Source organism: Microtus ochrogaster, chromosome 2 (genome assembly GCF_000317375.1).
Source record: "Microtus ochrogaster isolate Prairie Vole_2 chromosome 2, MicOch1.0, whole genome shotgun sequence".
NCBI classification, from domain to species: Eukaryota; Metazoa; Chordata; class Mammalia; order Rodentia; family Cricetidae; genus Microtus; species Microtus ochrogaster.
Window position 1 is genome coordinate 97,834,121 of NC_022010.1, and position 17,102 is coordinate 97,851,222.

The 17,102-nt window shown below is 47.6% G+C and overlaps 1 protein-coding gene across 1 annotated transcript in view; it reads left to right on the forward strand.

Annotated features, from left to right (window-relative positions):
• The window catches only part of Hunk (hormonally up-regulated Neu-associated kinase), a 108,569-nt gene that overhangs the window by 52,055 nt on the left and 39,412 nt on the right, over window positions 1-17,102 (forward strand). The window contains exons 3-4 of the mRNA XM_005345342.2: window positions 7,638-7,693; window positions 13,328-13,463. Of these exons, the coding sequence (XP_005345399.1) occupies window positions 7,638-7,693; window positions 13,328-13,463 (192 nt within the window). The remainder of the gene's footprint in view (window positions 1-7,637; window positions 7,694-13,327; window positions 13,464-17,102) is intronic.

Here is a 17,102-nt window from a genome sequence, read left to right on the forward strand (position 1 = left end):
AGGTGCTCATGGGATCTAAAGGTGTCAGATCCTCTGGAGCTGGATCACAGGTGGTTGCAAGCCTCTTCACATGGTGCTGGAAGCCGATCTAGAGAGCTCTGCAGGAGTAGTATGTGCCCTGAACCTCTGAGCCATCTCCCAGCCCTGAAGGATGATATTTGTTCATTTTGTCTTCTTCTAAAGGAAAAATAAAAAGCTCAGGGAGTTCGAATGACTTGCTTGGGGCAAGTCGGTGGTCAGTGAGAGAGAGCGTGGAGTCCAAGCTGCCTCCACACAGAGAGAGCGTGGAGCCCACACTGCCTTCCTCAAGCTCGTTTGTCTACTGTCTGCTCAGGCCCCGGCTGTGGGAGTCCTTGCTCTAGCATCTCAGGTTCCTCTCACCTCTGCAAATCCTGGCTGCCTCAGCTCATGGCACGTTCATTCCCAGTGCTTCTCAACCTGTGGGTCACAACCTCCTCACAAGCCTTTATCTCCAAGAAATATTTACATCATGATTCATAACAATAGCAAAATTACAGTTATGAAGTGGCAGTGAAATAGCTTTCTGGTTGGGGGTCGCCACAACAGAGGAACTGTGTTAAAGGGTCTCATGTCAGGAAGGCTGAGAACAAGGTCTTGTAACCCAGTCAAGTGACTGACGCACGGGTCTCTCCTCCTTTCTCATAGCTGAGTTTTGGTTTTCATTTTTGGAGATTTTGGCTTCTTTAGTTCCTTATATACTGAGTTTCCATGTTTCTCCTTTGGATTTTCAGGGTTCTGGCTGAGAAGTTATTCTGATAAACTTAGAAGGGTTGCAGCTATCAGGAAGATTGAGAACCTCTGATTTAGGGTCTCATTCCTGAGCGTGTCCCTTTGGCTTTTTCCTGAATTCTTGCCACTCCTATCAATCCTTTTTTTTACTATCCCATGATCCTGGAAACATGTGACACACATACACATGCCCCCCCAATCATATCTGTTCTGTCCACACGGATATGTACATGATCTCGTGTATGTGTGTGCATATGTTGCATTCATAGTTTTGTAGACTAGGACACACATTGTGCATGCATGCATATATGTGAACCCCATGCATGCACACATGTACATGTAATGCTCTCGTGTGTGGGTGTGTATATGTCTATGAGTATGTATGTGTACTCATGCCCACAAGCACACAGTGAATACGGTGTGCTCACATGTACATCTGAGCCCCCTCTCCTGTGCCCCTTTGTTCCTCAGGATTTGGAACACAGTTATTATCCCTGCGCAATCAAGATCCAAATGTGTCTGACAAGAGTCCACCCTGGCTCTTTCTTCCATCATACTCTTTTATCTGGTGGGACAGTGGCTGGAATTCCTTGTGACCAGTTCCCCCAAAATCAAGATGATTATCTTCAAAAGCTTCAAGCAAAGTTTGGGTGGGTGAAGAAGGAAGGAGACACACATATGAACCTTAGGATTGGCTTATTCTCTGTCAAGGACCTAGACCAAAGGTCCATTGGTATGCTCTCTGTGAACCCCACCGGACATACCCGCCTGGGCATCAGTTGCGGCCTCTGGCTCTTTCCTTCTGGAGCTGAGCACTTGGCAGAGATGGTCCAGGGACCTTTTGTTTGCCTACTTCCCTTGTCTGTCTGGTGACCTCATCTTGGCCGGACTCTCTCCTCGACAAAAGGCAGCTCAGGTGGGTCTCCTCATTGGTGCCTTGGTGTTGTTCTTTCTTCTGAAGACTTGGTCCCTACCAGCACTGTTCCAGATCCCATCTCCGGAGCCACCTGGTAGCACAGCCTGCTCCATCCTCATCTCCCCCACTCCCCCAGGCCTTTTTAATACAAAATGGTTTCATTTTTCTTTCCTTTTAAATATTTTTAACTGACACATACTTTTGCACGTTTATTGGGTACCGAGTGATGTTTTAATAGGTGTATACAATGTGTGACGGTCAAGCTAGGGTAATTAGCACATCATTTCAAACATCATTTCCTTGTGTGAGAAAAGCCCAAAGCCTATTTTCTACCTGCTTCGATCCACACTAGATTATCTTAACTTTCATCACCAGCCAGGCCGTAGAACCAGATTTGGCTTCTCTGGTTTTGTACCTGTATCTTCAACCTCTCTGCCCTCCCTTCCCAAATCCTCCCCAGATTCTTGCAAAGGCTGCCCTCCCTCCTCTTTAGAGGCAGTCACTTCTTTTGCCTCCCCAAATAGTTGGGAACATTCAGTATTTATCTCCCCGCATTTGGCTTATTTCATTTACCACACTACCTTTAGGTTACAGATCCAGAGGATAGAAGAAGTCCAGGGGCACCTGCATTGCCTGGCTGTCCATCACAGGCGGTGGACAAAATAACTTGGCGCACATACACAACAGTCATAGAAAAGAATGGCAGACCGTCGTTTGTGGCAGCATGGATGAGCTGCCGGACACGGTGTTACATGAAATAAACCTTGTTCCTCTTTGAAGCCCTGCAGCCTAGGAAAAGTGACTTTCACAAGCCAACACTGAACCACATGGTCTCCTTGCCATGAGGACGCATTATTAATATTGTAAGATGGTGGGAAGATCTGCTCATTGCCCCTCCTCTGTTGGCCGTTGGCACCACTCTTCCCCCAGAGTCAGTGAACACCCGGGGGAGAGGGGGCTAGCATGTTCCTAAACCTAGGAAGAGAAAAGCGTAAAGGCTCCTTAGAAAAGATCATTGACTTTGTAGAGAAACTGCACAGAAACTCCAGGCTCCCCATTCATCTTCCCTTTTTCTACTTACATATCTTGGGTAGCCATAACACCCTGTCTTAGTTGGTGACCTAGGACGAAGACATGGACATTGACTGAGGGCTGCAGTTGGCACTAAGTTTCACGGCATCGTGCATTTCTGTGAGCCCTGTAGATCTATGATGCCATGGATACAGCAGCACAGACCCACAAAGGCCGTTTCACCAGCACCCCAGTGCCTCCCATCCCATCTTTCAGATACCCCAGCCTCTGAAGTGAAATGACCCATCTCGTGTTTGCACAGAGCCCTTGGCCGTCTCTAGATCACTTGTAATGGCTAAACCAGTGCAAACACCACGTTAAGTTACACTGCCCGTCCACGACAGGACAGTGTCTGGGTACCCTCCGCACAGGAAGTGTTTCTCCTCCCATATGTTTTCAGTCTGAGCATGGAGAACTCCTGAATCCAGAGGGCTTGCTGTGATCAGGAAAAAGCAGCATTAGAAAGCTGGACATGAAGGCAGGGGTGGGCAGCTGAGGCAGGAGCATTGCCACAAGTTCAAGATCAGACTGAGCTACGTAGCAAGACACTTCCCCTTCCTCAACCCTCATTCCATCTCATCTTAAAGCAAGCAAACAAACAAAACATGCCTTCCCCCAAATTTGACACGGGAGACCACGGGGAAGCAGTCTCCTTTCAAAGCAGGAAGTTGGAATAATGTCTGAAAGGCCCAATGCTCCTGCCACCTCAACAGTCAAGATCACTTGGTACCCAGGGACTTCCTGTCCCCCGCTAGCCTTGGGACATCCTGGTAGTGAAGCTGTTTCCCGCTGGAATCATCTAGGAAGCTGAACAAGAGTATTATGGCCTGGCCGCTTGCTAGCTAGGTTTGTTCTCTCCGTTTTTCCTGGTGGCTGGAGTCGAGTGCTTCAGAAGAATTGTGTGTAGGAAGGTAGTGGCTTTGAGCTGGTTTTATTCTCCTCTTACCAAATAATTATATTTTATACTTCCTCTTGGCATTATAAACTTTCTCTGGTTTCTGTAGCTATTTTTTCTTTTATAGTGTTTCTTTCCTGTGCTTGCTCTAATCATTACTGTTTTTTTCTAGGCATTCATGGCCCCAGAATTGCTCTGCTTCGATTATTATTCTTATCAATTACTTTCTTTTTTCCCCCTGACTCTTTAAGCTGTTTTTTTTTTTTTTGTACAATATTTGTTCTGAACAATATTTTCCCCCTTTAATGCCTGACTGTGACTTCCTTTAGGCAGGGAGGCTTAATTTCACTTGAAGCAAACTGTGTCTTTGCCTTAGATTGAAATAGTGCCGTGCTGTGTAGTCAGTATTCACCGAGTCACACTTTGGCTGTTCCTGGCTCTCTGCTGTGTTTGTCTGGGTGTTGGAATTACCGTAAGTGCGCGAGTAAAAGTCAGGCTTGTATAAAACCGTGGTTATCTCTGGGAAAGAAGCCGTCCTTTGCAGGGTCTCTCTGGAAATCCCTGTCACCGACCAAGCCGTTGCTGTAGAAGACACATCACACTTGATTTGGGTCACCGATGACACTGCGGGGCTCCAGCAGTCATCCTAGGACGATGGCAGAAGGGACGATGAAGACAATGGACACAGCTTCTGGAAGAATGGCTCCAGCTGTGATGGCTTAGGGACTACACGGAAAACAACCCGCTGAGTGGTTAATTTATGGGGATTTTAAATGGGTGCCTATGGTTTAGGGTTTCAAACAAATATTAACATCCACAGATACGCATTTCCGCAGTGTTAGCTAGTGCTGAGACTCAGTGTGAGAGAAGTGTGCAGGAACCCAGGACAGTACCCCAGCAGCAGAGGACAACCAGGTGTGCCATTGCAAATGTCTAGCTCAGGAAGGCTTAGCTCCCATGCGGTGACCCAAAGAGACTTCGGTTCTGACTTGACAAGTGGTAGTGACGCTGTTTCATGAGATGCATGGTGGGGGTGTGTGCAGGTAATAATTCTAAAGTTATGGCTGGGTGTGGTGGTGCACACCTTTACTCCCAGAACTTGGGAAGTGGAGGCAGATGGATCTCGTGAGTTCTAGGCCAGCTAGAGCTACATGGTGAATTAAGTGGGCATTTGAATATATCATCTTTTGTTTTTGTGGTGTTGGGGCAGAAACCAAGGCTCCACGTAACCTTATAGTCTGATGTGACATTGCGACTTCAAAGCTGAATATTAGCCAGCGTGACTCGGTGGTCCCATCACAGTCCTGAAAGCTGATATCACGTGCTTCCAAAACCCTGATTCAAAGTGAGGTCTGCCTATTGGGAAAGCGGGTGGGGCTGCCTTACATTTAGGGTGACCTGATATTTGGGTACACGTGTTGTCTTTTCAAAGCAGTGTCCAGTGAGCCGTGCGTAGTTTCGCTTGAGCTGAAGATGTACGGACTTCTCCCCCAGTTACGTGTGCATTCAGAGGGCATAACATATTTATATTCTCTTACTTGATGTTACCACACCCCTCATCCACATGCCGGGCCTCGAGGCTCCCTGCAGCCTTCTGGTCTTGAACTCACTGACCACCCCCCCACTCCCCCCCTCAGCTGACTTCCTGATTCTTCCCATTCTAACCCATCCTTGGTGGTTCTGAGGAAGCCATCTCCCAGCTCTCTCCTGCCCAGTCCTGCTGCAAATGGCTGGACCCCTCAGGGGCCTGTGCACACAGATTTGATTTGATTTTTGTTCCTCCTGTTTTCTACCCTGGCCCTGGACATTCCCATATCTCTCCTGAGCTTCATCTCCTACTCATGCTGAGTTGAGAATTGGTTACTGGCAGGCCACATCTTGCCTCAAGCTTGACTTGCATAGTATGGTTATTGTTATTTTACACGCAAGTTTGCTGCCGGTATTTAAAAACTGAGACCAAATCAAGACTTCCGGCTTTTCACAAAATGGGCAGGCTGGCAGCACAGGAACTGGGCTATAGGCAACCGTCCCTGTTGAGTGGGACATTGCTGCTCTGTTTGGTGATGCTCATCTATTCATGGACATTGCCATAAGGTGTCAGCCACCATTTTTGCTTCATTATGATTACACTGTTAAGTTACCCATAATAGACATAAGAAAAAGAGTATTTATTGTCTGATTTCTCTATTCCTATGTAGGAAAATTAAATCAGGACCAAACATAGTAGACGATGTATAAATGTGTGTATATATACATTTATGGAAAAGTATTATTAAAAAGATTTTTAAAATTTTGTGTGTATGAGTGTTTTGCCTACACGTATGAATTTACACTGTGTGTGTGCTCACAGAGCCATAGGAGGCCAGGTCTTGGATCTCTTGGAACTAGAGTTATAACCAGTTGTGAACCACCATGTGGGTGCTGGGAACCGAACCTGGGTCCCTTGCAAAAGCAGCAGGTGCTGTGACTTGCTGAGCCATCTCTCCAGCCCCTAGAGAAGCACTCTTCATTAATGTTCAGCGTATGTGTGAGTCAGTGTAAGATTCCAGAATTTGTGTGTTGTCTGAGACGCTTCTGAGATGGCTCGTATATACACACATTCGTACAAATACACATTTTGCTTCGGAAACCCATGAGGTTCTCTTTGGTTTAATTTTGTTTTGTAGTGGTGGGGATCGTGCACATCAGCCAGTTACCACAGCTCCAGACCCCAAATGATCTCTTTGCTAATCTAGCTTCTCTCTGACTACCTGCATTGAGCAAGGGTTCCCTGGTACAGTGGAGAGAAAGGCAGGCATGTTCCCTGCCTGGTAGGAGCTTACAGTCAGCTTGCACAGCGCTGAGTCTCCCACTCAGAGGGCTCTATTTGCTTTTCGTCTCCAGCCTGTCACCTCCGTGCCAACGAGTGACGTCACCTACCATCCAAGGGGCATTCTTCATTCCATCTGCACACCCAATTCCCTTTGCCATGTCAGGTTAGCATCCACTCAAGCATGGCACCAGGGATTAGGAGGCTGACATCTGTGAAATCCATTATTCCACCTGTGATAACATCTGTTTGCTAAATAGATTAAAATATTATCATCTGCCAACGTGCTGTGACATTTACAGGCTAAGCGTGGAGGCCCGTGGAGGCTGTGGAATGGATTTATTAAATCAACTTTCAAGTTTGATTTACTTTACTGATGTTGCTTTATCGATAAGAGGCAGGGGAGGGTGGACCATAGCATGTGTGGAGCTCAGAGGATAACTTGCAGGAACTGGTTCTCTTCCTCCACCATGTGGGTTCTGGGGGTTGAACTTGGTGGTCATGCCTGCTAGCGAGGGCCTTTGCTCCCTTAGCCCTCTTGACCCTGTTTTGTTTAAGCTCTTCCCCAGATCCATCGGTGGCTGTAGCTGGTGCTGTTCACAGTGTCACCACCCCGGCCCCAGAATCCGTAACTGTGATTCTCAGGCAGCACCTGTGTGAACTGTTGTGTCCCTATGTTTACTTACTGATTTCTTTCTTTCTTTTTTTTTCTTTCTTTTTTTTTTTTTAGATTTATTTATTATGTACAACACAATGTTCAGCCTCCATGCCTGCAGGCCAGAAGAAGGCGCCAGATCTCATTACAGATGGTTGTGAGCCATCATGTGGTTGCTGGGAATTGAACTCAGTACCTCTGGAAGAGCAGTCAGTGCTCTTAACCTCTGAGCCATCTCTCCAGCCCCTGATTTATTTCTTGGTCTCAGTTACGTTTAATGTTCAGATTTGAGGTCCACTCTGGAAACTGCTCATCTCTTCTGCCCCATTTCACACTGGATTCCCTGAAATCCTTCAGTTTTTATACCCATCGGCAACTAATTATGTCCCATCTTATAAATCTTTACTCCCTGGCCAGATTTAGGCAGAGAGGGTGAGTGTGGGTTCCAAGAGGTCCTCAAAGCTTTCACGTTCTCCAGGAACGAAATGTCACTCTGTCCTCCCGAATGTTTACCTGAAATGTCTGGTTTTGTTTGTTTCAGAGACTTGAAGATAGAAAATTTGCTACTAGATGAGGACAACAACATCAAGTTGATTGGTATGGCTTTTCTTTTTTTTAAAGATTACCCCTTAAGTGTCATGCTCCTGATTATTAACTTTGGAAGTTGTTCATGCTCTGTATCTGATCCGAAGTCAAGATTTCCTTATTACCCCTGTATTTCTAATATCTAATAATAGTTTTGAAAATTAATTTAACAGTTTATTTAGATAATAAATTAAAAGTAGTATCATTTGATTGTAAAATGAATTTTATACTTTCAAGTAAATATTTGTTGGTCACATATTTCTTTGGACTTTGTAAACTTCTTATATGTGCCTGTGGTATATGTTTGTGTGCATACACACACGTGTGCATGTATGTGCATGCATGTGCACATGGGTATGGAGCACAGAGGTCAGGAGTCTTCCTCAGTCTCTTCCCACCTTATGTTTTGAGACAGGGTCTCACTGAACTTAGAGCTCACCCAGCTGGTTAGGCCGTGAGGCCAGGGAGCACCAGGGACCCTCATGTCTCTGCGTCCTGAGCAGCGGAACTGCAGACATGTGCCACCATGACCAGCTTTTCCCTTGGGTTCTCGGAACCCAAACTTGGGTCCCTTTGTAGATGATCCTCAACTTTTAAAGCATTGTGTTTTTAAGTGTGAATTAGCAAGAAAATGTATTGTTAGTAGTAGAAAACAGTTTGGCTCAGGCAACATTACCCATAGCTTCTTCATATCTTATTACCCTTCTGTGTATCTGAGGATGCCCCGGGGACAAGGAGAGGCAAGAATGGCTTTTCAGTAGAATCTCATGCAAACTTTGCAGCAGGCTGGGTGCTGTGAAGAGAGGGGCCAGCAGGGGGATGGCTAGAACCTGGGTCCGCTGAAGGAAAGCTGCAGGACGTTAGAGGTTGTGACTTCCCCGTGCCTGTTCAGGAAGAACTGGGTTATTTTTGCTGGTGATGCTCTGCTTGTGTGTAGTTGCTCTTGGCTGTCAAAGTCCACATCCAGCCGTGAGGTAGCCAGCGCCAACTCTCATTTCTCGCTTTTCTTTCTTCTCCTACTTCACATGCAAGACCCACTGGCATCTGGGATTCCACTCAGTGAGGGATACGCTGTTCCTGGGCTGAGGGACTCTAGCCTGCTTTTCTGCACGATTGATTAGGCGTCCTGACAGGTGGTGATGGACTGGTTTACCTGTTAGTGGAAAATTAACAGTTCCGAGGAAACCAATCTTCCCCACCCAAAAAAGGCCCTTTAAGGACCTATTTTTAGCAGGTGATTTAGAGCAGACCAGTGTTTTTCTTTTTGTTAAATTGCTTTGCTGTTTTCACCGTGAATGCCCTGAGAGCCAGACACAGAAGCCGTGAACAGAGAGGCCCTGCCGGAATGCGTGCAGGATGTCTTCCGGTCAAACTCTCTGGGATTTTTGGCCTTTAACAAAAGAGCCTCCTTGGAGGGTAAGGGCTGGAGGGAGGGCGATTCCACCCATCCATGGCTAATGTGTGATTCGTCTTTGGAAACTGTAGTGGTGGCAGTGACAGAGATGTTTTAACAGCAGAGACCCTGAGAAAACAACCTTGGTGAGGGCTGACTGACATCACAGTAAGAGCACCGAGAATTCCCGTCCATCTTGTTGATAAGCCCGCCCCCCCCAGCAGAGCGCCCGGGCTGTGGAGAGTTTCCAGGTCCTCCCAGGGCACCGTCCACACTGGAGTTTCCTCATTCCTTCACCTCGCCGCCTTTTCTTTCTGTCAGGCTGTAGCCCTAGGTGACCCCTTACACATCTGTGCTGTCGTACAGCAGCACTGCAGAAGACAGACCTCTCTGTTGACGAGGAATTCCCTCAGAGGAACCTGATCTCATGGCTGCTGTATTCACAGTGCTGAGGGTTTCTCATTGAAATAGCAGGTGCTTTTAGAAGTAGCCAGAGATTGGCCGAGTAATCAACTCTCTTAGAGGAAACTCACACAGACACCATGACCACAGCAACTCTTATAAAGGAAAACCCACGCATATTTCAGAGGTTTCGTCCATTATCATCGTGGTGGGAGGCATGACAGTGTGCAGGCGGACATAGTGCTGGAGAAAGAGCCGAGAGTTCTTACATCTTGACTCACAGGCAACAGGAAGTGGTCCGAGACACTGGGCGTGGCTTGAGCATATATGGGACCTCAAAGCCCGCCTCCACAGCAACTCATTTCCTCTAAGATCACACCTACTCCAACAAAGCCTCACCTCCTAACAGTGCAACTCCCTTTGGGGGCCATTTTCTTTCAAATCACTCTAGGCAGGCTGAAGAGAGGGCATACCTAAGCTACAACCTGGAATTCTCTTCTCAATGAGTATGACGATTGCTTTTGGGAGGTCAGGAACCTCTCTCTTCACTTTCTTGGGTTCTCACCTCCTGGCTGGTAACCATGGGAATAACACCCAGCCAGGTATTTCAAGTCAAGTCTGTAAAAAGACAAGTTACATCTAGTTGTTCAGACCAGATTTGCCTTTGAGAGTCTAGCAGTCCTGACCATAAATCGTTGAGAATACCCTGGCCTGCTCTGCATGCATGTTGCGTTTATAGCAAAGGAAAGAAATGACGTACAGGAAACAAGCAGGAGCGAGGCAGAGTGAAACTGATTGGTTATACTTCAGAGCAGCCTTTCATGAGCGTGGCTTCAACAGCTGACCCACCCAAGACTCTGTTCCTGTGGTAAGAGGAGTTGCAGTTCATTTACTTGTCACGGTAGGTCATAGTTCACTATGCAGGGAGGTGTCTTCCATCCAAGCTCAAACTACACAGTGACATCTTTGGCCAAATTGAACTGGGCAGTAAAAGATGGGCCAAGCCTGCTGGGAAAAGACCTGGTGTCAAAAGCCAGGATAGACAATTGTGAGGAGGGAAGCTCTGGTTACTGGGTTTTTCTTAGTCTCTTCCTTCTGTCACCTCCCAGTTCATTCATGACTTAAATGATACTATAAATGAAAGTCACATTGTCCTAGCCTAGAAGGTAGCCAGTTCTTATATTTAACCTGCTTCCCTCAAGGGGAAGTGTCTGTGGCTTTCTAGCCCCTGGGATGGCAGTGTGGATCAAAGGTCTTTCCTAACCCTTATTATTACGATGTTAACTTGAAAGCCCTTTGAACCTCTTCCCTTCAAAGGATTTACTTAGGTGTTTTTTCAAAGAGGATTATAGCTATTATCATTTCTTCTTAATAGTTTCCCTGTTTTTGAAATCATTTGGTTTAAATAAACTTGCTTCAGCCATGTTTCAAATTAGCTAGAATTATCAAGAGTAAGATTTTTGATTCAACCATATATTTTTCTTCTAAGAAGAAGAAAGAAAGAAAAGAGAGAAAAAAGAGAGAGAAGGCAGCCGGATGTTTGCAGGATGTTCCCCCACCAGGGGGATAACTCCAGTTTAGATGAGCTGTGAATATTCACTGGGGCCTTCTTTTGAGATTTCATTTTGCAGCTCTCAGAAAATTGAGTGATAATTAGCTTATGTATTTACCAAATCTAATTGAGGCCGACCTATCTGACATTACTGGGAGGCAAATTTCTCTCTGGTTTCACCATTCTAATTATAGGCATACGTGTAAAATTTTAATAACCGTAATTATGAATGTGAAATATTCCGCCGTTTATTTCTCTACAATGTCTTTAAAATCAAGTCTTCTTGGGTAGATGAAGAGAACTTTAAATGCAGGTTCTGCCCTGCCGCTTCCCAAATCCTGAACTAATTTATCTTCTTGTAAAACTCTTGAGATAAGGCCAGGCTCTGTTTCCTAGCTTGCCGGGGACAGTGGACGGTGCTCTGGCCTTTTATCTGTTAGATCTGATAGATCAGATAAGGCGGAAGGGAGGAGGTGCCCTAAAAGACTCCACCCTTTGCTTTAACAGAGCCCCCCGTTGACCTGAGGAATGGTAGCTTTGCCTTCAATCTTGGAAATTCAGAGACACATTTTTCTGGAACCGCTGTGTGTTTGGGCTTCTAACAAGACAACTTTTCTTAAAACTTTGACTCCTGGCAGCACTGCCACTCCGTGGGCCGAGCTCCGGACTGCACACCAGGGGTTCTTAAGCCTAGAGGCCTGGGTTCCTCCTGCTAGTGCTCCCGCCCCCGCCCCTCCCCCCAGCTCGTGCGTTGCAGTATCTACTGGGGTCTAGGAACAGGGCCCCTCACCTTCATTGCAACAGATACTCTCTCAGATGGGAGGCTAGCCATCCTCTGTGTTCAGACAGGCTTTTTTCCCCTAGTGTTTTCTTGTGGTACCTAGTTGGGCAAACTGGACCAAAGGGGAAGAGAATGGTCAGGTGGAGGTAAATGTGAGGGGGCAGGAGGAGGGGGACAAGTGAAAACAATCCAATCAAAAACAAAAGAAGAAAAAGATTGGTGTTGAAGCAACTTTCCTGGTGGTTCTTCGGATAGATCCCTGAGGGCTCGGTATTCTTCGGAGCCTGAAAGAGCCCAAGGGGTTCTCTTTGAACAAGCTGTTAAGTTATACAGCCCACTGCCATAAGTGTTAGGGAGCTCTTCGGAGTCGTCATCACGACCTAGGGTGTGCAGGTGGCGTCACACCCTCCCGGGTTTCTCCTGGGCCGTTTGTCATTTCTCTTCCCTATGGCTTTTGTGGTGGGTGTGCACTTGCAGTGGAGCCAAGCGAGAGCCAAGCAAAAGGCGGTCATGAAAGGAGACAGAAATGGCGTCAATGCAGAAAGTACGGGGTGTGGTCGCAGCCTCCTCAGAGCCAATTTCTGACCTGCCCTGAAACTTGGGAGTCTTATGCCTATGGGTTCGGAGCTCAGCATTTGCAATGGAGTTCAAAGGATGACCCAGGATCTCAGCCCTTCAGTCTGAGATCAACAAAGATTGAAGAAGATACTAGGGGAGGGAAGAGCACTAACAGCTCCCTAATTACCCTCTAGATGCAGTATCTTTAGATCAAAAGTGAAGCCTTCACAAAACTCCTAAAAGACCCAGAGTAGCTGTGAGGCCCATCCGGGCTTTCCTGCAGGCCTCCCAGATGCCTTCCCATCTTAGAACAAAGCAACGCCATGAGGTCACTTATGAGGTCACTTAGTCTAGTTGGCATCGCCAGCCTGCTGCATGTTCTTTCTCCAGCCAACACGCAGGGCTGTTTAAACAGTCCTCCCCCGCCCACCCCCAAATTACAGTATACCTCTGGAAGGAATTTCTCAGAGACTTTGATGAAAGAAACCGAGCTGAAGAAGGCAGCTCTAAGTGGCCAGAGATGCAGACGGCCAGCCGCAGACAATCAGTCACCGTTCGGGTTCTCCCTGACGGCCACCAGGCAGCCAGGATCTCAGCATGCTCTTCGTTCCTGCCTCAGTCCTAGAAAGCTAACAGTCTCTCTTCACCCCAGATGACTCATTTACAAGGCTCGGTAGAAATATGTTTTGGCTCCTCACACTGTTAGGTCTAGCCGGATTATGCAGTGAGGGCTGATGTAAGATGTTCCACCGAAGCAAGGGAGCCACCACCCGGCACGCCTTTGTCTTGAGAAGTCTAGCAGGGGTTATGGTTTGCAGCTGGCGGGTTTCCTGTTGGATGCTAAATTATGTGTTAGCCTGAGAGAATGTTTCCTTTTCTGATTTTTTTCCCCTTCTTCTTCCCTCCTCATTTTAGCAATTTTCTAATTCAGAGTTCGTGTTTGTCTTCTTGTCTCTGCAGATTTTGGTCTGAGCAACTGTGCGGGGATCCTGGGTTACTCGGACCCATTCAGCACACAGTGCGGCAGCCCTGCCTACGCTGCTCCGGAACTGCTCGCCAGGAAGAAATACGGCCCCAAAATTGATGTCTGGTCAATGTGAGTTATCCAGCTTGTAAAAGTCAGTGTTGCCTCCTAAGGTCACTCACTATCTGATGAGAATGTACCTACTATGCCGGGGTCTCATCAATGATTCTCGGAGCCCACCCTCCTTTTTTCTTTCCAGACTTCTCTTCATAAACTTTCAAAATGGCATTTACAAACATTTCACTGGGGAGTTGGGAAAAGCGCAAAGTCCAGCCTTCACAGACTTCCACTGGTGTTCCGTGAACCACCCAGGTTGTATGTAAACCTTTTCATAAGGCCAGATCTGAAATTACAGCTACCCAAGAGGCCAAGGCAGGAGGATCGCAAGTTCAAGGCTGAGTTTAAGGTCCCATGGGCAACTGAGTGAGACTCTGTCTCTGTATCACAAGGAAAGAGTGGATGGAAAGGCAGCTAGTGCTGAAATCCTGGCTTAGTGTATGGTAGGTTCTAGGTTTAATCACCTGTGCCACGAAACTAAACCAAACCAACACATGTGCTCATGTACACACACACACCCCAAGCCAAACCAAAAACACAGGCCTATGGATATACACACACAGATACACATCACATACACACACCACACAAACACACACACTACAAACTACACACACATGCCAAACCAAACAAACAAACACATGTGCACTTGCAGTACATATGTACATATACCACATATACACACCGTATGAATAGTCAAACAACACATACCCACACACACATCACATACACATACCCACACACACACACACACACACACACCACATCCTCACTAAAACAAAATCAGACAAACAGACCCTACCATAGTCCCTAAGCATGAGCTGTAAGTCCATCTGCTGCAGCCTACCTCGCCCACCTCTTTGCACCGCCTGGTTCCTCACCGCCAGTTTGGCTTCTCTCCCATCTTCCCACCTGTCTTTCCTTTGCCAGGATGCTGTTCCGGCTCTTCATCCAATCTCAGTTCCGGCTTTCCTCCAGCAGACCCTTTGTGGACTCGCCATGTTCCCTGCCGAGGGCCCCCGTGCCCCCTCATCTTTAATTCCCCTGTACGCTTGCCGCGCCGTTCACTCTCGCATTTGTGAGCCCCTTCACTGTCTCCTCCAGACTCTTCACAGTCTTGGAACAGCTGGGGAATTCATTAACACGCCATGGAAGAAATGAAAGACTGTGGAAGCCCCAGATGCCAAGGGACATTTCAAGGGTGTTGTGTCCTGTGGTGACGGGGAGGTGACCAAAGGGAAGGTGGAGTCAGGGAGCAGATGGCAGTTTGCTCCTTGGGGTCAGGCTCTTAAGGGGATGGACACAATTGTGTTGCCCCAGGTTTGACCACACAAGCTGAAGCTGGAATCTCCTGCGCGTAGCAGGTGTGTAGAGGAGGGCACAGGTCCAGGCTCCTCTGCCGCCTTGTGCTAACAGAGTGAGTCGGTTATCCACATGGAGATGAAAGCCCAGGGTTTTGTTCTTGGCCTTTTTGCCAAGTTGTTCGGTCAGGGGAAGGAATTCATATTTAGCAACCTCTGACACCCCATCTCTCAGTTCTATGACTAAGATAAACGGCCGTGCTCCTCAGGGAAGCTTCTTCCCCCTTTTCCCATGGCCGCCAGCTCTCTGTCTGTCTAGAAGCGAGGACTCTGTGTCTGTCTGGAAGTGATGGTGACAGGTGACACTGGAGAAGAGGAAGGGAGATGGTGTCCAGCCACAATGCCTGGATGCTTCAGAAGCCTTGTCTGCTGCCAGTGACAAGTGGGCTTCTCCCATTTATCCATCATGGACAGGTCCCTCCTGGCATTCCTTGGCTTTTCTGTGTTCGTGTTCACTTGCTGAAATTATTCTCCCCAAGAAGATAACGCACAGCTGTAGGTGCTCAGAAAATCTCTACGGCTTCGTGGTGAGCAGACACGGGAGCAGGGCATGGAAGGTGTAGAGTTTCATTCGTGCCAGAAGAGTCCCCGGAACAAGATGGCAAGCCACAGCACCCAAGACCCAATGAGTACTTTCATTGTGCCTCAGTGGGCAGAGCCAATTGCATGGCTCAACCTTGACCCGGGAGAGACCTTCTCTCCTGCTTGCTGGGTATAGCCAGCGTCTGTGACTCACTTGCCTTCTTCTGTGACCAAGTTGTGTCACCCAGTCCCCACTTAACCTTCCGAAGCCCCAGTGCCCCCGGTTGAGGTATTTGGTGATGGCACCTTTGGGATGTATTACTTTCGGATGTAGTGAAGAAGGCGGAGTCCATGCTGCTATGGGTGTCCTTCTAAGAGGCACAGAGAACTTGTGTTGTCTGCGTGCCGTGTGAGGTCACAGGACAAGGAGGGAAGGAGGGAGGCTCTCTCCTGAACCCAACTGTTGTGTGATCTTGATCTTAGACTTTCAGCCCCACAACTGTAAGACAGTATCTTTTGTTTGAGTTCCCCGTTCTGTGGTAGTTTGTTACGGTAGCCTGCTTTGGCCAGCTTTTCATTGCTATAACCGAATACTGGAGATGACGAGCACATGAAGAGTAATAGTTTATTTTGGCGAGTACCTCTGAAGTTTTCAGTCTGTGATGGATTGACCTCATTGACTGGGGCCTGTGGTGAGGTGCAGCATTGGGGATGGAGCCTGTGACAGGGCAGAACTGTTGGGGTTACAAACCAGGGGCAAAGAGAAAGTCCAAGTTCCCTTTCAGAGCATGTACTAGCTGCTTAAGGATTGCCACTAGACCCACTCCTAAAGACCCCACGTCTACTCCTAATGCCTTTCTGGGAATCAGGCCTTCAAAAGCACACGAACCTCTAGTGGAGACTTGCCCAACCCACAGCATAGACCAGACTGATGAAGACACATACCTGCCTACAAGCCCCCTGTAAAAAGATGCAGTGTCAGGCAGCCTGGAGGCAGACACACAGCTGGATGAAACTGAGAAAGCAGTGTGGGGGTGAGGGGCTTTAACCTGCTCTTGAGAGCTGAGTGAAGCTGGCAAGGTAGGGGAGGGGGGACGGCTCCCGGCCATGTACGGCTCAGGCACTGCTGGCATCTGAATACTGCCGGCTCTGCAGGTCCTGGCGAGAGCATGAAACTTCAGAGCCTTCGTTAGAAGATGGATTTTCCACTACCTTGGAGTCCTCTGTCTGGGGGAGGGATTAGGTTTCTGTGTGGTACCCACGGCTTTGTTGACAGCATTGGGAAATAGAAAACCCAAAGAGAATTTAATTCAACACTGCTTAAGATGAGACGGGAAATGGAGCCACTGGCGCCCTGCTCTAATACCGTCATTACAAAATGACTCTTTTTTTTTTTTTTAAATTGCTGTGAAACATCATAGTAAGGAATTGACTTCTAAAATCAAAAGCAAATATCCCTCTCCAGAGGATTTTGAGCCTGCTGGATGGCAGGGACCAACTCCGAAGCTTCTGAGGCTGGTGAAGAAGAAACCAGCCTGTTGCATAGGAAGGCTTGGAGAATGCTTGAGACAGTTGGAGCATCCTTCTGGTAATGTGAACATTAGCTGTGCAAAAGGGGATGGGGTCCTGGGGCGCTCCTCCTTGTCAGTGGTGTCATGTTCAGGACCATTTAAATCATCCTTAAAGCCATGTTTACCTTTCTCCTTCACTTCACTCAGAGGTCTTATATGCTCACACATGTGCACATACACACACGTGCGCGCGCGCGCGC